This window comes from Periplaneta americana, chromosome 9, assembly GCF_040183065.1.
Source record: "Periplaneta americana isolate PAMFEO1 chromosome 9, P.americana_PAMFEO1_priV1, whole genome shotgun sequence".
Lineage (NCBI taxonomy): Eukaryota > Metazoa > Arthropoda > Insecta > Blattodea > Blattidae > Periplaneta > Periplaneta americana.
In genome coordinates, this window is record NC_091125.1 from 101137135 (window position 1) to 101160119 (window position 22985).

The following is a 22985-nucleotide window of genomic DNA, read 5'->3' on the forward strand; positions in this document are numbered from 1 at the left end:
ATTAAATCCAACCAGCATGGATTCATAAGATTGGAATATGTTGTAACATGAATGTTTTTTCATATATAGCAGTTTTAGGATTTTATTCTGTACTCTCTCTAGAATAACCGAGTGCGAGTGATAGTGAGGGTTCCAAACTATAGATGCGTACTCTAATTTACTTCGTATTAAACTATTATATATTTTTAAGACAGTTTCAACATTCCTGAAATCTTTTGAGTTTCTGTAGATGAAACCTACCAGTTTGAAGGCTATATTCGCAATTGCAATGCGCAATGTTATTCTAAAAGCATAGCAGTGACGGCATTAGGGAGGGCGAGAGAGAGCGCTCACCCAATCAAAAATTTTCTTGTCCACCCTTTCGCCCTTTGCTTCAGAGCCATAGTGGGTCAAGCGCCATTTATTAAAAACGGAGAAAGCAAGGATTAAAGTTAAGTAAATACCAAGATTGACATATCCTTTAGTTTTAATGTGTACAGTATACTTTACATTACTTGCTATACTGGGTGTTCAGTTCAAAATGTGTCATGGCTCGCTGTATGTCGTCATGTGGCTATCCGATGAGCCTAGGGAATTCAATCTTCCTACACTTCCGCAGAGGCGTATTACCTAAATGCGAGAGAAGTTGCCTAGCAAGTACGGCGTTCATTCTGAAGATTACTTACCGATGCGTACGGTAACGCCAATAGTGGCAAGAATGTGAACTGTTTGAAAACACGTACTGAAGTGAGTTTTTTTTCTTACTGTCGGGATATGGGGAGAGGGTTAAGACGATTACTTACGTATTTGTTGACATTAACTTCGACGGTCAACATGGCACGGAGCATTTGATTTGTGTTGTGGAATGTTGCCGTACGCAATCGATGATAACAAATACCCTGCGTACGACTTGCCCGCGCAAAACACAGTTCGAAAGAGGTTATGGTAGCACACAGACTTTACAGACCGCCATCTGTTGCTACGACATTCAAGTTATACCGTACACATTCTCAAGTTCAGATTGAACGCCTTGATTAATAGGCAACTTCTCTGACATAAAAGCTCAAACTCGCTTCAAATCGCTGACTCACAACAGTGACGTCATGACACACTTTGAAATGAACACCCAGTATGTTTCCATTGAATTATAGTAAAACTTCATTTTAACCCTTGTTTTCTACGGTTTTAGTAGGCCTAAATGGCGCTTGGCCCACTATGGTTCCGAACCTTTCATTTGATAGGACGTTTTAATTGTGAACATTTTTGTAATGAATTTTCCGTATATTGAACATTGTGCTGTGGACGAATTGATCTGGAATGATTTTGGCGGCATTCTCTATTTTCTCTTTACATTTCGTGAATGTTAAATTAGACACCTACACTAAATCAGTCCAAACCTACCCAAGAGTAGACTAGATCCCAAACTGTTCACTGCTGCGGCTCGTACTGTTCCCCTAAATAATAAACAACCATTTCAGTCATAGCTAGACACCCACAATGCTCCCTGTTTGCCGCATTTCGCAACGTCACAAGTACGCACTCCAGTGAGTTGCAGCAAGTTGGCAGTGTCAACATTAATTTTGAGTTCTAGTAGTTCCTCGCAAGAAAGCAAACAGCCCGATTTAATTACAGCATCGCTTTGATTCTACTACGAAAGCAATTACGTGAACATTGCTTGCTTGTTTAGTGACGCTGTATCCCTTTCGATAGTCTTTTCTGTACCTATTTACTGTGTCCAATAAGTTCGCACTTGGTACCAGAACTTCAACAGTAAATCTCTTTTTCACTCTGTAGTATTATATGGATACCCGTTAATACGCTCCAGGTGTTTGTTTTTTTTTCTCTCACACACATATAGGCCTACGCAGTGGCGTAACGTTTTATAGCTGCGCCCCTCAGTAAAAAATGATAATCTGGGCCCCTTTCCTTACTGCCATTTTTTCATATTTTTTTAATTTTATTTTTTACATCTAATTTGAATAAAACAATAAATTTACCATAGCAAAATATTCCATTTTTAAACAAAATTAAGTGAACAGAACTGAAAAAAAAAATTAAATGATATAACTACTATTTTACTAAGGCTATAAATACACAATAGTAGGTCTACATAAGATAAATTTAATATAAAGCTTAGATCAACAAGCTTTTTCCCTTCTGACCTTTTGAGAAGCAAATGACTCAATCGGATCATGTAGATCAAGTCTTTGGGTTTTCACATTCAATACTTAATACACTGAGAGAACTAAGTTTTTCTTGAGTCATGGTACTGAAACTCTAGGATTCGTTCCACCACAGATAGTTTGTGTTTGATTACTTGGTTGAATAACTGAGCCTATTTTAGTCAATTTCGAAACAAATTTTTCAAGTTTTTTTCCCCCTTTGCGTTTTTCTGCACCACTTAAATGTTCATAATTACTTTTAAAAGGTTTCATTGCCACAAAACACGATAAAAATGATGAATTAAATCTAGTAACAAGCAGACGTGTTGCTATACAAAACTTCTTTATTTCAATGTGCGTTTATTGTTTATATGCTGCAACTACTGCTGGCAATCTGATGACATGAAAATATACCATGAGAAACAATGTCTCCATCCATAAAAATCACTCTGTCACATTTTCAAAGTTGGCGTCACTGCAGTATGGTTGTGGGAGAGTCTACTGAGGCATCCTCGGGTCCAGTGGTGGTGGTAGTAACCACAAATTTCCAATTCAGAGAGAAAAAGAGTGGCTATGCGTTATGGAAAATACATAATATGGGCCTTGAACTGTAATTCGCACTCATTTCCAAATATGCATCAGTGACCACTGACCTGATCTCGATGACCCCCCTCCTCGCAACGGGGGGTCTGCGGGGATGTAATTTACGCTACTGGGCCTATGTTATCCTATTTAGAGTTGTTAAGCGACCAGTAGCTTCTAGGTAAAGATAAATATATTCCATAAAAGAAGATGCAGATAACATATTCTTCCTCTCAACTTGAGATATTCATCGCATGACCAACGATATTTCTGTACAGTTTATTTCTCAAAGTGTACTCTATAAGACGTGAAATCAAACCACTTATTGTACGCCGAAGCAAGAAGTGAAAGCATTCAACTTCTGCATTACTAAAAAAACATGGCTTTCACTATAATGCATCTAACTTCAAATATGAAACATGGCTTTCACTATAATATATCTAACTTCAAATATGAAACATGGCTTTCACTATAATATATCTAACTTCAAATATAGAACATGGCTTTCACTATAATACATATATCTAACTTCAAATATAAAACATGGCTTTCACTATAATACATCTAACTTCAAATATAAAACATGGCTTTCACTATAATACATATATCTAACTTCAAATATAAAACATGGCTTTCACTATAATACATATATCTAACTTCAAATATAAAACATGGCTTTCACTATAATACATATATCTAACTTCAAATATAAAACATGGCTTTCACTATAATATATCTAACTTCAAATATAAAACATGGCTTTCACTATAATACATATATCTAACTTCAAATATAAAACATGGCTTTCACTATAATACATATATCTAACTTTAAATATAAAACTTCAAATATAAAACATGGCTTTCACTATAATACATATATCTAACTTCAAATATAAAACATGGCTTTCACTATAATATATCTAACTTCAAATGTAAAACATGGCTTTCACTATAATATATCTAACTTCAAATATAAAACATGGCTTTCACTATAATACATAATATCTAACTTCAGATATAAAGCATGGCTTTTACTGTAATGTATCTCATTTCAAATATACGTAATTAACTTTTACTAAACTCCCTGCAAGAGTACTGCAATGCATGTTTCACTCTCTCATATTCTTTCGAAGGTCTCGCATTCGAAGGCATTTCCTTCGAGCGAAGAGCGCACTAATCCATGTTAACGAGCGAACTATGCTCGCCTAAAAAGAGATTCTCGAAATCGTTTAAATATTTACTCAGAAGAGCACATAGCCTACAGTACTGCTTACGTTGATCTAGTGAATTAGCTAGGTCTATAAGTGATACCTTCTTTGGTATCTTTTTTTTTTGTTGGTTATTCAACGACGCTGTATCAGATACGAGGTTCTTTAGCGTCGATGAGATTTTGTGATAGCGAGGTGGTATTTTGGAGAGATGAGGCCGAGGATTCGCCATAAATTACCTGGTATTCACCTTACGGTTGGGAACTATTTTAAAGTTTGCCAATTTGTTATATCTTTGCTTCTGATTTATCCCGTGGTTAGAAAGTTCCCTTACCGATCAGAAAATTCTATGTTAGATAGCTTTGAACGCCAGTATACCTACTATTATTATATTTTGTTATTATTGTTATTTACTTATTATTAGGCCTACATTTTATTTCCTGTATGGTTATTACTATTATTATTGTTAATATTATCTAATTTTATAGTAATAGATAATGGTTAATATAGCTCTTATCAGTATTGACCTGAATGAAGGAGGGGGGAAGAGCAACGGTGAATTGTTCAATCGTTGAGCTGTTTGGACTTTTTCCATTGCTAATTTTCAAAATTGTAACACACCGCTTCGAATAGAGGATCTGTCTTCGTCTTCAGGTGAAAACCTACTGTGAGGACCGTTATAAACAGCAATCAGTCAGACAGACTAGCTGTTTGTAACGATCCCCACAGTAGGTTTTCGCCTGACGACGAAGAGAGATCCACTCTTCGAAATGTTGTGTTACAATTTTAAAAATTAGCAATGGAAAAATTCCAAATAGCTCAACCATTGAATAGCTTATCAGATTCATAAAATAAATTTATTTTTAGCAGTACCACAGCTCTTTATTCCTAGTCTATTTCAACTACCTCATTTTATAACGCTAAGGTTAAAACTAGTTTCTGTACAGAATTCGTTGTTACAGTAGTAATCCCCGGCAGTTGATCTCCTAGTATTTAAATACTATGCATTCCTCTTTATGGTAGTAATAAAATTATTATGATTATGTGTTACGCAATGCCACGCAGACCGCACACAAGCACGTTCCACCATAATGGACTCCGATTGGAGCCAGATAGCCGCTGGCCCCACGAATAAAATTCTTATTTACAGCTGCTACCGGCTCTAAATTTACCTGCTTGCTCTTGTTTCACGCCGGAACTGCACTCCAGAGCCTCCTACTATCAATACCGCTCCTCAAGGCAGTCCTCATTTGTCTTTGCATGACTCTTTTATCGTCCAGCAGAGACCGCCACGTCCCAGGCACGAATAAATATTTGAACCAGACTTGTAACAAACTCTTGTTCCAGATCTGCAATACTGGACCGGATTTTGCACAAGGAGTGGGGGGAACACAACAGTTTACGCCTCAGAAAATGCGTTGGGAATTTGGGAACGAAAGTTGAAAGCCATAAACAGGAAGTAAGGAATTGTTGGCGGCCTGTGAGAATTATGGTTAATGGTGTGCTGGTGTGTGAAGGCTTTTCAGGCGGAAAATAAATTTGTTCTGCTTGGAAATACCCGCATATTTCCAGACTCCACGCACTACACAAAGCATGTTTGTAGCATACTAATTATCCGACTTAAAAGTAGCAAGGAAATTACAACTATATGAAATCGAGTTTTTTAATTTATCATTGTAGGTCTACGAATTGTATGTAGTGCAGCAAAATTCTTGATTTTGATATGTTCTTAGGGTGACAAGATTCACATCGATAAAAAAAAGGACACAAAGCTTAAAAAACGAGGACATTTTTCGAAAAAAAGAGGACAGAAAATAGGTACTTAGACTTAAACTTAGGCCTATATTATACTTTAAATTACGTCAATATTTATTTTATTACAAAATATTAACAGTACAGATTTAGGCTTATATCATATTAAAAGTATGTTAAAATGTATTTTATTAAAAACTAATTTTGAGAAAAACTTAATAATGATGATTTTACATTTAGCTACATATGAAAGTCATCGGAACTATAATAAAATTATGAAAGAGGACAGAAAATATATATTTAGATTTACATTCGCACATCGATTTACTAGCTGTCTCTGAGACACGACCATAACAAGGGGGTGCAAAGGGATTTATGATCGTTGACAAAGAGTATAGTCCGTTGATGCTGCTGCCACCTACTGGTAAATTACTTGAAAAGACGTCATAATAGATAATTTCAAAATATCAGGTAAACAAGTTACGAAAAGGAGGACATTTCTTGATTTTTTTTTAATCCGCCCGGTGTCGGCCTAAAAAGGAGAACATGTCAGGAAATAAGATGACGTCTGGTCACCCTATATGTTCTATCTATCTGTCAGTCTGTTTGTCGTCTGTCTTCCTGTCGGTCAGTGTACAGATGATATGTCAATTTTTGGCGAAAATGAGATTTTGCGATATGTTGAGCACCCTGATGGTAAATTTATTGTGACGAAAAATGGCATCCATATCTCTATTGATTTTCTCTGTAACCCATTTTTATGAATCATGATTGCTATGATTTCATGCGGTCGTTCAAAATTTACATTCTCACTCCTAAAATCCGCAAGAAATGACATCATATTTTGCCAAATCTAGGGATTTTTTTTGACGTGTATTTATGCTATGAACTGTTGAATTAGTTACAAAGTTTTCACGATTACATACGAGGAAGATTATTAATGAAAAGATATACTGACAAGCCATGGGCATTATTTGTAGTTTTTTTAAAATAGTCCTACACGTGTTCCTTAAAAGCCATTTTTGTAAGTAAGTATGAATAGTCTATACCAGACCTGCACAAACAGCGCTCAACGAACGCGCGCGCTCTTTCGGAGCGGGAGAGCGGTGTTTACCGCTCGCCGAAACGGAGAGGAAGATACGTCAGAATGACATAGACTTGCTATAGGTAGAGGAGAGGGAAACGACCACTCAGTTATCTAGTGGAATGTAGTGTGTAGGCCTATTCTCAGTAACTGTTTCACGTTGCTTACCTACTGCTATAGTACAGTATGGAGGAATCTAAAAGACGGAATGTAACATTTAACGATTTACAGCTCGAACTTATTGATCTTCAATGCGACCTAAGGGCTAAAGATCGTTTGAATAATACTACTAGCCTGGTTGAGTTTTACAAGACTAAACATTAGCAATAATATCCACGACTACACAGGCTGGCTGTGAAAATGATTGCTATGTTTGGCTCAACATTTATATTTGTGAGCAACTGTTTTTTATAATCAACTTTAATAAAGGCAGACATCGAACATCTGTAACTGATGTTTCATTATGATTAGTAGGCTACTGTTCCTTTCAGCTGCCAACAGCATAAAACCTCGTTTTGATGTACTGATAAATAAAAATTAACAAAATGATATTGTACATTTAAGTAGCTATAGAATTCCTATTACTTCCCTAAAATAAATATTTCTTTATTAATTAATAATAGTCCAAGATAGTTCTGCAAACACTGAACGGGAAGTCATTTCATAAGCACTCGTAATAGTACTTCCTTTTGTGTTTATTTTGTACGAGATCCACCCCTTCTTCCAGTCCACCCTGATACAGAGCGCAGCGAATATCTGCATTCCGCTCATGAGCTGTGAGCCGGCTCGGAGAGCGCAAACCTTGTGCAGGCCAGGTCTATACAGATTATTATCGCTGCACCCTATTCATCGGTCGATTATAATCGATTATAATAATATAATAATAATTATTATGTTCAAGTGAAGTTTTGAAATTAAATAGTGTAATCCCAGAAGGCATTCAGTCCATTTTTATGAAAGGACTGGGCTAGCTTTTTATCCACCGGTCTACGGCCTGAGCGAGTTTTCGAGTGGCATGCACAATAACACAAACTTTTAGACAGGGATTGGCGTTGTTTTGGAAGAAAATAAGCTTAAAATATGACAGAGGTCTTAAACATTATAAATCTTAAAAATGGCAAATGGACTAAGCGAGTTTTGGGATTACACTCTTCAATTTTACATATAACCTCTCACTGTACTGTTGCTGTATGGTGCCTTTTCCTGCTTGCAGACGGTTGCGAGAGCAAGAAGTGTGAACACTATTCCATCTGCGAAAGCGACGGCAGTGGTACGGCCAGATGTGTGTGTCCGGAGGCCTGCATAGAGGTAAGCGCATCGTTTATAAAATACATTTTACTTTATCATCTGCAAAGCGCGGATTCCAATACCAGGCATGTCCTATGTATGCAAAGTCATTTTACAAAGTTTCGCTGCAATTCAAGGAGCTTATTCTTAAGGTATATATTATATTTAAAAACTGACGTCACCAAATATAGTCCGTGTCAGCTTACTTCATACCCTAAGGGTGAAACCTAACCATTTTTCCCCCCATTACTATATATACTAGTGGACTGTGGTGATTTTCTAGTTTGCAGGTTGAATTTTCTTTTGCCAACTTCGTTTCGAATTTCGATACTGACAAATCTACAAATGGTAGTGATTTTGTAACTAGTATGTTGGCAGCTGAGACAAATATCGACAATACTTCTCGGTACTGGAGTTCCAAGAAATTGAAATTGTACTAGAATTCTGAGCCTGTTACTGGAAGCTAGTGAAATTTGAACATACTAATAATTGTCCACACCTGTGGAGTAATGGTTAGCGCGTCTAGCCGCGAAACCAGGTGGCCCGGGTTCGGTTCCCGGTCGGGACAAGTTAGCTGGTTGAGGTTTTTTCTGGTGTTTTCCCTCACCCTAATATGAGCAAATGCTGAGTAACTTTCGGTGCTGGACCCGGACTCATTTCACCGGCATTATCACCTTCATCTCATTCAGATGCTAAATAACCTAAGCTGTTGATAAAGCGTCGTAAAATAACCTACTAAAAAACCTACTACTAATAATTAATTAATATCGGTATTAATATTAATACATAATAGTTAATTTATGTGTTGCGTTGTGGTTATAATTCAAGACTATAGTCAGGTAAGTTTTCGGAGTTAGTACTAATAATTTCATGTGGTCAAACAAAATACATTTTTAGGTTAGGTTTCGTGAGTTAATTGTTTAGTCAAACCAATGAATTTCGTAATGCCAGACAAAATACTTGACATGTTGATCCGTTTCTCGTATACTTTTTTCTACGAAAACATGTTACAAATTGTTGAATTATTTAGAATAACCTTCCAACATAAAGTATGGTAAGTAAATAAGTCATTTAGTACGAAGGATCGTGTGATATCTGGTAACAGTTGGCAACACTGACAAGACGGCAATATTTGCTGTTTGGGAACTGTTCTTATGTGACCCTCGCTATACATAGGAGACCGAAAAATGTATACGTACTTCACTGTGCAAAATACCTGCATAAAACTGTATTGCTAAATTGATAAAGACATCAAGGTATGACTGTAGATATGTCTAACAACTACTATCATAGCGAGTGCCCGAAGTACCCCTATTACCATCCAGTCACTTCTGGGTTTGGTGAATTACTCCACGAGCAACGTTCACCAAGTGTCCACTGTGATGATTGCACAAAGCATTTCAATTGAGGGGTTGGGTGCAAGAAAGGCACTTCTCTCAAATGCAAGTTTTGAGAAAATTGACGTTGAAAATTCAAACCGTCATAATGTTACCTATGCACTCCTTTACATTTTGGGCACTACTGACCTCTATGATCACAGTATTGAACTAAAACTTGGTGATCATATGCATAACAGATCAGAGAATACAATAAAGCGTTTTACTAAAAAAGGGCACATCCTCCAAAATACCATTCTTGTACCCAGCCCCTCAATTGCAACTGTCCTTCCAGTCGCATTGTAGGCCAGTCAGCCAGCCACACAGCAACTTACTGCGTTGAATTATTTGATTGCAAAGATGAGGCTTGATGTTTTAACTCCTACCTTAAATATTACAATGAAATAAGATAGAATAGAATAGAATGTTTTATTTTCGCTGGCAGAGTTAAGGCCATAAGGCCTTCTCTTCCACCTCAACCAGCTTTAATCAAACATATTTAAATAACGAATATTTGCACTACACTTAAAAGATTCTCCAGCAATATTCTTCAATTAAGTTTTAACGACTAGTACATGTTTATTTAAATTTAGATAAACCTATAAGATAAAGTAGAAACTTAATTTATGAGCTAATTTAATTCAATCAATTATAATTAGTTTGAGATAGCTAGTAAAATGATGAGACTTAATTTAATATAAGTTTACTAGAGCTATGTTATAGGGAGAAAAAATATAAATCTAAAATATATTTATATATTGAGAATATTAATGTAATGAAATTTTACCATTAGAGGTTTTGTATTCTATTCAGAGAAATTAATGATAATAATAAGAATTAACGGATGTTAGTTTCATTATAAGTAACAAATATTAAACAGTAATTAATCTGTTAAGTAAGAATTTATGTAGGCCTGCTCTATGTCGCCGACTCTCTTTTAATGTACAGAGTGTCCGACAGGTTCCGCATCATAGGCTAAATCATAAAATATATTCGATATGAACCCCCTACGATTTCCAAACATGTCTGGAGGCGAACTTCAACGCATTGTAGAATTTCAGGAGTGATTTCACGACACTTTTCCTCGATCCGCGTAGGTATTGCAAGTCGCGAAACTTCACTTCCTATACCTTTTCCGTGCGACAAATCCAGAAAGCAAAGTCAGATAGATTTATGTCAGGTGACCTGAGAGCCCATTCTCTGGATCTTCTGCGTCATATCCACCGATCAGGGAAGTTGTCATCGAGCCAATTCCATACAGATGTGACACCAATGTAGTGGAGCACGATCCTGCACGAACCCATTCTGATCTTTCGCCAAGCATCATCGTAGGTACATAGGCCGCAGAGAATCCACAGAGTGGACTCCCATGTCGCCGGACTTCACTCTGCTTTCTGGGATTTTGTTAGGAAATGTTACACGAAGTGAAGATTCGTGACCTACACCATTCATGAAAGCGGATCGAGGAAAAGTGTCCTGAAATAACCGTTGACATACAGCACCGCGTTGTAATTATCGTGAAGTTTTGCCTCTAGGCATGTTTGGAAGTCGGAGGAGGTCATATTGAACATATTTTATGATTTAGCCTATGATGCGAGACTTGTCGGACACTCTGTATATCTAGATGCAGCAGTAGCCGAATGGCAAGCGCAGCTAGATAATGATTTTAGAATTTTATTGGTCTACCATTTTAAATATAATACCATTTGCAAACTACCTGGGTCCTGTTTCATAAAAGCTAATAGTCTTGTAATACTAGTCTTTGACTTGTTATCCTGTCTAGTTTTACTGGATATTATTGAATTAACATTGAGATTTGGTGAAATTGGCCAACAATTAGAAACACTAAAACATACATTATTGAAATCATTTTACTTACTTTTTCATTGTTTGAAGTTTGAAAACAGCTGTATATTTTTATATTTTATGATAATTATAACATAATTATATTAAATAAATTTGTATGGTAATATAAACTACTGTATTATCGGGAAAATGGAAATCAATGAAATCAGATTCGGGAATTTTGTATTCGGGAAAATGGAATTTCGGGAAAATAGAAATCAAAGAAATCGGAAAAATATCTGTCGAATTGTGGATTCGGGAATTTTGTATTCGGGGAAAAGTGCTGCTCGGGAAAATGGAAGTTCGGGAATGCGGATTCGGAAAAATTTCCGGGAATCTGTGATAGAATATCAGATATCACATTACACATTCCCTCTGTAATTCAGTTCAGTTTTTAAAGAGTCCATGTATAACTCTATGAAAGAGTGTATACATTTTTTGACCCTCTGTAACTGTTTCTACCACACCCACCGCGAAACTCAAATATTTTAGACTATATTAACACAACTAAGTTTTCTAACTTGGTTATTTAACGATGATGTATCAACTACTGGATTATTCAGGGTCGACGCAATTTGTGATAGAAATATAATATTTGGCAAGATGAGTTCGAGAACTCGCATAGATTATCTGAATTCTTCTTGCAGTTGGGGAAAACCTCGGAAAACCCCAAGAAAATAATCAGCTCAAACCGGAATCGAACCCACGCCCGAGTGCAACTCTGGGTCAGCAGGCAAATGTGGTACCACCTGAGCTACACCGGTTGTCTCAATTAAGTTATAATTAATAAAATTAAGATAATGAAGCTCCCTATACATCACTGCATTTCTGTCGGCTGGAAATATGAAGGCATGTTGTCAATTTAAAACTAGAAACCAATGTCTAAAGCAACGGTGAAATTCGCATACTATTAAGAGTACAGATCTGTGTGCCTGTTTGCGCTTAGATGTGGTAACCTAAGTAAATAATGCCGTTAACTGTCTCTCTCACGTAACACTCACTCCCTAGCAACCACCTCCCCTACCAATGATCAGCGGATTGAGAGTGTGGTTTGTGTCCAAAGCTCGTCGGAATCACGTGGAGCCACAAATACCTCAGTCACGGAAAGGAGCAAAGACTAACTCAATTAAAATGTTTGTGAGTTATCCACTGAATTGTGTCAACTTCATAACTGAAGCCGGCGAACTCTACGGAGGATTTCGGGAGATGGGCTTCATAATAAAAATTCAGATTCGATACAGGATGATTCACGAGGATTTGCCGTCATTTACAGAGCTTATTGCTGAAGGCATTTTGAGGAAAAAATGTCATATAAACATAGTTCCTACTCTCAATATTTTCAGAGTTACACTAATTTAAAGTTTTTGTAAAATACGTTTTTTCTTTAGTTTGAAGGTAAAAGAATAATACAAATAGAGAATGAACCATTCAGAAGTATCACTTCTTTAATTGTCAAATATTATGGAGCTAAAAATGTGCTTTGAACTCCTTAGTTGCTTCGTACAGACATCGTTTTTTATTTTTAAGGGAGGCGATGGGTGAAATTTATATTTTCTATATTTCGTTATGTAGAGACTTGATTTTTTGTACACATACTCCCATTGATATCAGTAACGATATGTTTAAGTTTCGTGTTAATAGGATTAGTAGTTTAAAAGTTATTTAAATTATTTTTAAAAAATTTGCATAATTTCAAAATGCTACTTATCCTCCAAAATTGAAGTACCAGGTCTGGATTTTTTTTCAACACCTTTGATCTCTTCAGAAAGTTTCTATGTTCTCACATTTTTTAGTTTTACCTTGTGAAAAGAGGAAAAAAAAAATATCCTATTCATATTCAATTTTTTTTTAATTTACAGAGTGCATGCATACATTTTATTTTTTTATTCACAAATTATTCCCTTTTTTGAAAAAGTGGCAACATACCTTTGTTAAGTATACTTTAGAGAACTTGTAGAAAAAATTTCAACTTCTTAGCATAACATTTGTGGAAGCCTTAGCAATGTGAATGCAGAGAAATGAGCTAAAATAAAAGTGTGGAAAAATGAGTTTAAACGTTTGCATGCATTTCAAACTTAAAACAAAACATACTGGCCTCTTTAAAAGTGTCCAGCTTTGTAGGTAGTGCCCTCTGTCCTCTCAGCAGCTTCTAGAAGCCGTCGTTTGGCAGCTTTGATCGCCTGACTGTAGTGATGGAACTTAATTATTTGCAGTTCAATTTTGCATCCTAATTTACAGTCTTGGAGAGTTTACAACACATTTTAAAAAATGTCGCCGTCCGCTTGAGTACACTTGGCCGCACGCTTGTGAACGGCACTCGTCGCGCTACGTAACTGCAAAATGTCTTCGGAAATAAGCTCCATAAACGACAGTAACTCCTCGTGAATCACTCTGTATAATCTGTATGCATTTGTGGGAATACATGTGGAACAATAACAGCAAGGAACATGACAGATCATCTTTCCAAGTAAGGAAGACAATCATTACGGTAGCAATCTGTCATTCAGAGATCGTGAAAATTACTGCTAGTGATTTCTGTTCACAACCGTTGGCTGCATTGATAGTACACACAAAGGGTCTTTACTGTTATTCATTTCTGTAGAAATTACGTTCCAGAGCTTCACTTCTTTCGCAGTCTTAGATGGTTGATGGATAAAGCACTGCATTCTTTAAATTCTAAATTACATATTTTGTTATTTTATTCGCTTATTTAACGATCTGCATTAACCACCTATTAAGTTATTTAGCATCGATGGCATTGGTGATAGCGAGATGGTATTTCGTGAGATGAGGCCGAAAATTCGCCATAGATTACATGACATTACTCTTACAATCGGAGAAAAACTCGGAAGAATCCAACCAGATAATCAGCCCAAGCGAGAATAGAGCTCATGCCCGAATATAATACCGGCTACCAGCTGAATATATATGCTACCAGCTGAGCTACACCGATGATCTAATTATATGTTGATGGGATATTTTGTGATTCTGTTAAAGCATTTGACTGTGTAGACAACAATATATTGATAAACAAATTAAAATATTATGGTATTAGGGTAAATATGACACCTTAGTTGTTTTACAACTTACTTATCAAATAGAAAACAAAAAGAAATGTAAATAAATATACCAAAGAATCACAACGTCACTCACTCAGAATGTAGGATTATTAAACGTGAAGTCGCTCTAGGATTAATTTTATGTCCATTATTTTTTCTAAATTATATCAATGATTTAGCCTCAACCATACCTTATTTGCAGGTGACAAAAGTTTGATTATCTCAATTGAACAATATGATAACTTTATAAACACTTCTAAAACAGTGTTAAATCTAATAAATTATTTGTTTAGTGCAAATAAACCAAAACTTAATAGTCGGTCTCGGTAGCATAGTTGTATAGCGCTGGCCTCCTATGCTTGAGGTTGCGGGTTCGATCCCGGCCCAGGTCGATGGCAATTAAGTGTGTTTAATTGCGACATGTTGGTGTCAGTAGATTTACTGGCAAGTAAAAGAACTGCTGTGGGACAAAATTCCGACACACCGCCTACGCTGATATAACCTCTTCAGTTGCAAGCGTCGTTAAATAAACCTTAGCTTAATTTTTTTAACTTAATAGGTCTACAGTGTCGTCAAGTTTAGCGTATTTGTATTATAACACAATGATGTGTGTGCGTGTGTGCGGTCATTTAGCCACATCTCGATACGTTAAAGAAAAATATTAATTTTGAAACCAATTTACTCAAATTTTATTATAATTTTTCCCCTAATATGTATGAATATTTTTTCCGTACATTTCTTGTATCTGGTGCCAATGTGATAATTTTGTATCACTGTATTTAAAAAAATACCAATTGATTGAATTTACATTATTCTCTGTACGATAACCATACATCACGCTGTAGTCGTCCTCGGTAGCGTAGTTGGTATAGCGCTGGCTTTCTATGCTCGAGGTTGCGGGTTCGTTCCTGGCCGAGATCGATGGCAATTAAGTGTATTTAAATGCGACAGGCTCGTGTCAGTAGATTTACTGGCATGTAAAAGAACTCCTGCGGGGCAAAATTCCTGCACACCGGTGACGTTGATATAACCTCTGCAGTTGCGAGCGTCGTTAAATAAACTATAATTTAATTTTACATCACGCTGTATCTAGTAATGCGATCATATCATCAAAATATCATCGCTTAACTTAAAAAATAGTTGCCATGACTTTTTCCCCAACCACAGTATTTTACATTTTTGTATAAATTTTTACTTGGGCTCACATCTCCAAGCTACAATGTTGATGTAAGATCTATGAAATATAAAAACTGAAATGAAATGTTTAACTAACAAAATAGAGCCTTAAGAAAATACACAGCCATACTTAGACTGATATCTTTCTTAATTTTAGAGAAGATTTCAGTTTAAATAAGAAACAGTCCCAGTTAGCTACTATCATCAATCATACTGCATTATGAAGATTTCCTGTTATTTGTTATTGTGTTAATAGTATACTGTTTTCGCTGTAAGAAAAATCCTAATGTAAAAATATCCAAGTTTCTGCCATATCCGTGATTGGCTACCAATCGAAACACTGACATAACGCAGGAAAATATAGTTCCTATTTGGAAACCATAATCTTGTATTATTTGAAAATAAAAAATTGAATTCTAGCCGTTAAATACGATGAAACATATAACTTCACTCATATGTAAAACGCGTCCACACCAGCGTCTGGCTGCGAAACCAGGTGGCCCGGGTTCGAATCCCGGTCGGGGCAAGTTACCTGGTTGAGGTTTTTCCGGGGTTTTCCCTCAACCCAATACGAGCAAATGCTGGGTAACTTTCGGTGTTGGACCCCGGACTCATTTCACCGGCATTATCACCTTCATATCATTCAGACGCTAAATAACCTAGATGTTGATACAGCGTCGTAAAATAACCCAAATTAATTATATGTAAAACGCTATGTAAAAGAAAAGCTACTTTTATATTTTGTTATGTACTATGAACGCGGATGAATACCAACAGTAATACCGAGGTAGTCTGTTCTTGTAACAAGCTGGCCTCACCTGAGCTCGTAGTTGTTCACGTAAGCACGTAAGTACTGAAGTATGGCTTCTGCATCCTCGATGTGTGTGGTTATTAATCATAAGAGTGAAAACCCTCTCAAAAGCGGAGAAAAATAGTCTTAAATGTATATAATAAGTTAAGTGAGTTGAATCCAATGTTATCTATTCAGAGCAAGTCAATCAGACCGCATGTTCCAGCTGGAAGGGATAACTGACGCTGTTGTGGACCGTCTCGTCATAAATCCTGTCGACTCCGATTCGGAAGGAATAACTCCTTCTCCGGCAGCGATTGACCTTTAAAATAATTTAATTACGGTAATTATAAAGTAAATGTTACCTAAGCAAACGAATGCATAGTAGTGAGGTTAGGCCTACTTGATGAGTAACGGGAAATGTTTAACATGAAACATAATGTACAAAGTAGGCGGGAACACGTACTGAGAATCTATGGCGCCAAACAGCGGCCAATAAAGCTTCACTTCAGTCACGTGCTATTGTTTACATTAGGATTTTTCTTACAGCGAAAAGATTATAAATACGCCACTGTTTCACTTTGTACAACTTATGATTAGAAATTCACACACTCTTATACCCACTAATAATACCTGCTGCAGGATCATGTCAAACAACTCCAGAACCCGCGCGATAGTCTGTCTCCTCAACGTTTCAAACTTTGAACGTTGATTTGTCACAAAAGTTTGTATTTTTATCGTAAAACTTCGTTGTCTAGACTTAGGAGAACTACGCGCAAACAGTACGGAAGTTGGTGTTGGATCTGCAACGCCGAATCTTGAAACACGATGGCAGAATTATGTCGCTCGGTTTGATCTGACCGCATGTTTCTGTGAGTGACACGTCATGTCAGCAGTGCACATGCCTCCATGGCCCATTGCGTCCATATAATTACAACAGGCATTGACAGAGCTAGAATCCGCAGAAACGCAATCGACCGTCAGTTTTACTTCAATCGAAATCTCAGTAATGATTTGTGAAACTAAATACTAGCTTGGATTATACGTAAATGCGATGAACACAGAATCACTACCAGCAAAATAAAGTTTTTAAGAAAAACTGCAGTCTACACTAAATTAGACAAAGACAGGGCCGGTTTTTTTTATTAGTTATTAGCCATAAACGCAAAATTGAATGAGGGATGCATGAAGAATTATATGCAGATTTTATTCTAGATGTGACTAATTTATGACATTTGTTAATTTGTCGTGAATTTTCACGGGAAAAAGCTATTTCTGCGAAAAAAAAAAGACGAAACAGGTTAATTTTAAAATAATTTCAAAGAAGTAGGCTATAGCATATTAGTTTTGAATAAAACCTTTGTATGTAACCTTCAAAAGAATACTTACTTACTTACTTACTTACTTACTTACTTACTTACTTACTTACTTACTTACTTACTTACTTACTTACTTACTTACTTACTTATTGGCTTTTAAGGAACCCGCAGGTTCATTGCCGCCTTCACATAAGCCCGCTATTGGTCTCTATCCTGAGCAAAATTAATCCATTCTCTATCATCATATCCCACCTCCCTCAAATCCATTTTTAAATTATCTTCCCAGCTACGTCTCGGCCTCCCCAAAGGTCTTTTTCCCTCCGGCCTCCCAACTAACACTATATATGCATTTCTGGATTCGCCCATACGTGCTACATGCCCTGCCCATCTCAAACGTCTGCATTTAATGTTCCTAATTATGTCAAGTGAAGAATACATTGCATGCAGTTCTGTGTTGTGTAACTTTCTCCATTCTCCTGTAACTTCATCCCTCTTAGCCCATATATTTTCCTAAGCACCTTATTCTCAAACACCCTTAATCTCTGTTCCTTTCTCAAAGTGAGAGTCCAAGTTTCACAACCATACAGAACAACCGGTAATATAACTGTTTTATAAATTCTAACTTTCAGATTTTTCGACAGCAGACTGGATGATAAAAGTTTCTCAACCGAATAATAACAGGCGTTTCCCATATTTATTCCGTGTTTAATGCCCTCCGGAGTATCATTAATATTTTTAGGCCTACTGTTGCTCCAAGATATTTGAACTTCTCCACCTCTTCAAAAGATAAATTTCCAATTTTTATATTTCCATTTCGTACAATATTCTGGTCACGAGACATAATCATATACTTTGTCTTTTCGGGATTTACTTCCAAACTTATCTCTTCACTTGCTTCCAGTAAAATTCCCGTGTTTTCCCTAATCATTTGTGGATTTTCTCCTAAGATATTGACGTCATCCGCAGAGACAAGCAGCTGATGTAACACGTTCAATTCCAAACCCTGCCTGTTATCCTGAACTTTCCTAATGGCATATTCTAGAGCGAAGTTAAAAAGTAAAGGTGATAGTGCATCCCCTTGCTTTAGCCCACAGTCAATTGGAAACGCATCTGACAGAAACTGACTTATACGAACTCTGCTGTACGTTTCACTGAGACACATTATAATTAATCGAACTAGTTTCTTGGGAATGCCAAATTCAATAAGAATATTATATAAAACTTCTCTCTTAACCGAGTCATATGCCTTTTTGAAATATACGAATAACTGATACACTGTACCCTTATACTCCCATTTTTTCTCCATTATCTGTCGAATACAAAATATCTGGTCAATAGTTGATCTATTACGCCTAAAACCACATTGATGATCCCCAATAATTTCATCTGCATATGGAGTTAATCTTCTCAAAAGAATATTGGACAAAATTTTGTACGACGTCAACAAAAGTGATATTCCTCGAAAGTTACTACAGTTAGTCTTGTCCCCCTTCTTAAAGATAGGTACGATAATGGACTCCTTCCATTGTTCTGGTACAATTTCCTTTTCCCAAATAGCAAGTACAAGCTTATAAATTTCGTTAGATAATGCGCTTCCACCCTCTTGTATTAATTCTCCTGGAATTTGATCGATACCTGGAGACTTATAATTTTTCAGATTTTCTATCGCAATTTCGACTTAATTATTTGGGTATTCTGTTATTCTCTTTAATCTATAGGACCATTTATGACTGAGTTTTTGTGCAAAACTGAGTTAACTGTAAGGCAATAATGCCAATTTTGTAATAGATACACTATTTTTATTATTATTATTATTATTATTATTATTATTATTACTATTATTATTATTTTGTAATGCGGGCTTTATTCTCACTATATTATTATTATTATTATTATTATTATTATTATTATTATTACTATTATTATTATTTTGTAATGCGGGCTTTATTCTCACTATATTATTATTATTATTATTATTATTATTATTATTATTATTATTATTATTATTACTGTGTTGATTTTCCCATTCAAGTGATCCGTGGTTCTATTCCCGGCGTGATGAGTATAGATTTATCTTCCTACCACGGAATTGATTGGTTGTCCCTTATCGTGTGCTGCCCTGTGTTGTCTCCGCGGTAGCACTGCATCATACTGATCACATAGGCAGGGAGGCCCAAATTGTAGATATGTCTAGTGTTGATCCAAGGATACATCCTTACAATAGCTTGTAAGCTTGTGTCGAAGAAGATAAAACAAAGAAATATATGAGGGCTATTATTATTATTATTACTATTATTATTATTATTATTATTATTATTATTATTATATTAATCCATAAATAAAGATTGTCTGCTGATGTTCAAGTATTAATTATATTAAAAGAACCGTAAAAATAATTCAAAGCAATCCATTTGTTAAACTGACAACACAATGAAGGGAGACAATACCTACAAACTGCACAAGACAAACGGCCTAGGAGCTAAAAATGGGATTTAAAATGAATGCATTAGAAAGTCAAAAATTCAACATGGAGGCACGAGGTAATATTCTGTCGACCATTGAATAATTTATTCTGGCACTCCTCTGGTCATCTTATTTTGTCGCTCCATTATCTAATTCTCGGATAGAGTGTACTCATCCTGCCTGTACGAATATTTATTTAATCGTTAAATACATCCTTACGTAACCCAAAAATACGTATCATGCATGACTGAAGATGTTTCACGCAATGCAAGTGATTTCATAAATCCCCTTTAGTTATTTCAAAATTGCTCTATTTATTTTATACTTATTAAAACTTGAAAGAAATAAGTCAATCTACTGGTGATCTTCATCTTCATCTAGGGTTATACTCATTTGAAACTATTCCTTCAATATTTTTGTTATCGTTTTGTACAATTATCTTAAAATAATCTTGTATTATTTTTGTCTAAAGATCCCAAAATTTGTTAAATTATTTTCGAATTATTTATAATTGCTGTATTCATTTTGAGGTAGGGATCTCATACTTGTTTTACTGGCTTTTCAAACATCTCATAAAAGAAATCGATGTTGGAGCACCGCCATGTTTTTAAGGACAAAGTAACTTTTGGGCCGGCTTTTACTGAAAGTCGTATTCACCGTTATTCCATCTCCATCGTCAAGTTTCCTTACCGGCGCTGAACAAGCTCAGCAGTTGAAAACTGTTAAACAAATCTTACACCTCGACAGCGCACTGTCAGACTGATTCCATTTCCCCCTCGGAAGCCGGCAAAATGGTCATTTCTGTGGTTTCTTTCCTACAACTCTATCCCCATTTGTTCCTTTCTCCGATTTCCGGCGTTCGAATTTTTAAACTGCTGAGTTGACTGCAGCCAATATCAAGAAAAGCTTCCCGAGATCGTTATGAGCAGAGTAAAGAGAGAAAAAAAGTAAGAGAGCTAAAAGTCTGTAAATCACAGCCACGCCGGCACGGCGGCCGGGATAATATTGCCATTTCGCTTTTCTTTTGAGCGAAGTGTCTGATAGAAACAAATGCCTGGCAACATAAGTGAAACAAATGCTTGGGAGGAGGAGGGGGCCGCGCTCAAGTAATTGGGCCTGGAAGCTCTTCGAGTCGACGAGCATTCCCTACTTGTGGGAGGACGAGCGTCGCGACATCTGCGAGAGATGCGGCTTCTGTCATTTGTTTGCGTTTCATTAGTTTGGATAAACATTAACTATTCCGTATTTTATTTGTTTGTGGATCTATTTGTTTAACATTTATTTTGCTAGCCCCTATGTACGCAACTGCTAAGGCCCGAAGCTTCAGCATTTTCATAAAACCCACAGTCGCGAGTTCCAATATTCCAACCTAGAGCAGTGGCGGCTGGTGGGTGTGCACTACCAGTAAGGAAGTTCACTATTTCTAAGTAAGTGAATCGTGCAATTTCATAAAATCTACTACATATTGTATTTACAATGCAACTTCTGCTTCATTTTTTAGAAAACGACATAGGCCTGCGAAAACTTTAAATGCTATCTTGTGACGTTGGCAACAACAGCTTATTTGAAAATAGCACGTTTGAAAGATTTACCAATTTTCGCCTAGTATAAACTTCACTGAGATAAATTTAGAGTTAAAGTTACGCACTTAGTTATACTCGCAAAATTGTAGGAAAAACAATGCTAAACTTAAAACGTACTCATATCCTTCCGGATTCTATAGTTTCGTAGTGTGGCGGCTGGTTAGTTGATGGCCGCTTAGCCGAGCAGCACAATCAGCACATCAGCACATCATGAGTGCACAATAGGCTTCTTTAGTTTGCAGTGCATACGGATGCTTCATGTCCAGCCCGATAAGCACCGCTATACCTCTATGCTAAAAAAAAAAATACTTCTTTTGGTATCAGGGATGTCAGAAACGTTATATTTTCAAGGACATTCCGAAATATATTGTTATAGCATTACAATATTATTTAAAAAGATATAACCATCATAACTAATGTGAGAAGATAATGTTCGCGAAAATTCGCTTGGGATGGGGATGTTGCCTTATAAATTAGAGTCCTACGTTGAAAAAGCTGCAAGTCAACAGTTCACACTTCAGTGAACCAGTAGTCTTCCTGCAGGCACTTATAATGTGTGTCTACGTCTGTTTATTCGTGTACCTGTGTGTAAGTCGGTGAATAACAGGAATACTATTTGGATTTAATAACAACAATAACGAATTATAGTGGCTACTAGTGGCTTGTGCAGCAAATGCTGCTAACAAAGTTCATTAGAATTTCAAATTAATTTTTTTCAAATTTATTTCCAATGCAGAATATCAGACATTTTGGAAGTTATTTGCTTCCATAATAATGAAACATAGGCCTACCCCTCTGAATGGTTTTCTTCATGCTAAATACTTTTTATTTAACCTATACATCTTCAGTTCTTGAGTTCCAATGCGAAAACGCAAGTAACAATATCAGAACGATCAGTCGGTTTTACATGTTGGAGTGAAGCAATAGTTATTTCAAGTTATTGTGGATTGTAGGTTAGAGTTATGAAAATATCCTCTCCTCTCTCCCCTCTCTCCTCTGCCCTCTGCCCTCTTGAACTCGTACCCTCGGGCCCTCTGCCCTCATGCCCTCTGTCATGCCCTCGTGCCCTCATAACCTCTGGCCTCATGCCCTCTGCCCTCGTGCCCTCGTGCCATCGTTCCCTTATGCCCTCCTGACCTCATGCCCTCTGCCCTCGTGCCCTCATGCCCTCGTACCTCTGCCTTCGTGCCGTCATGCCCTCGTGCCCTCATGCCCTCTGCCCTCGTGCCCTTATGCCCTCTGCCCTCGTGCCACCTGCCTTCTGCTCTCTGCCCTCGTGCCCTCACACCCTCATCCCTTCATGCCCTCTGCCCTCGTG

The 22985-nt window shown here is 36.6% G+C and overlaps 1 protein-coding gene across 1 annotated transcript in view; it reads left to right on the top strand.

Annotated features, from left to right (window-relative positions):
- LOC138706317 (agrin-like) overlaps nt 1-22985 on the top strand; it is a 239609-nt gene that overhangs the window by 86370 nt on the left and 130254 nt on the right. Inside the window, exon 5 of the mRNA XM_069835451.1 lies at nt 7983-8077. Coding sequence (XP_069691552.1) covers nt 7983-8077 — 95 coding nt within the window. The remainder of the gene's footprint in view (nt 1-7982; nt 8078-22985) is intronic.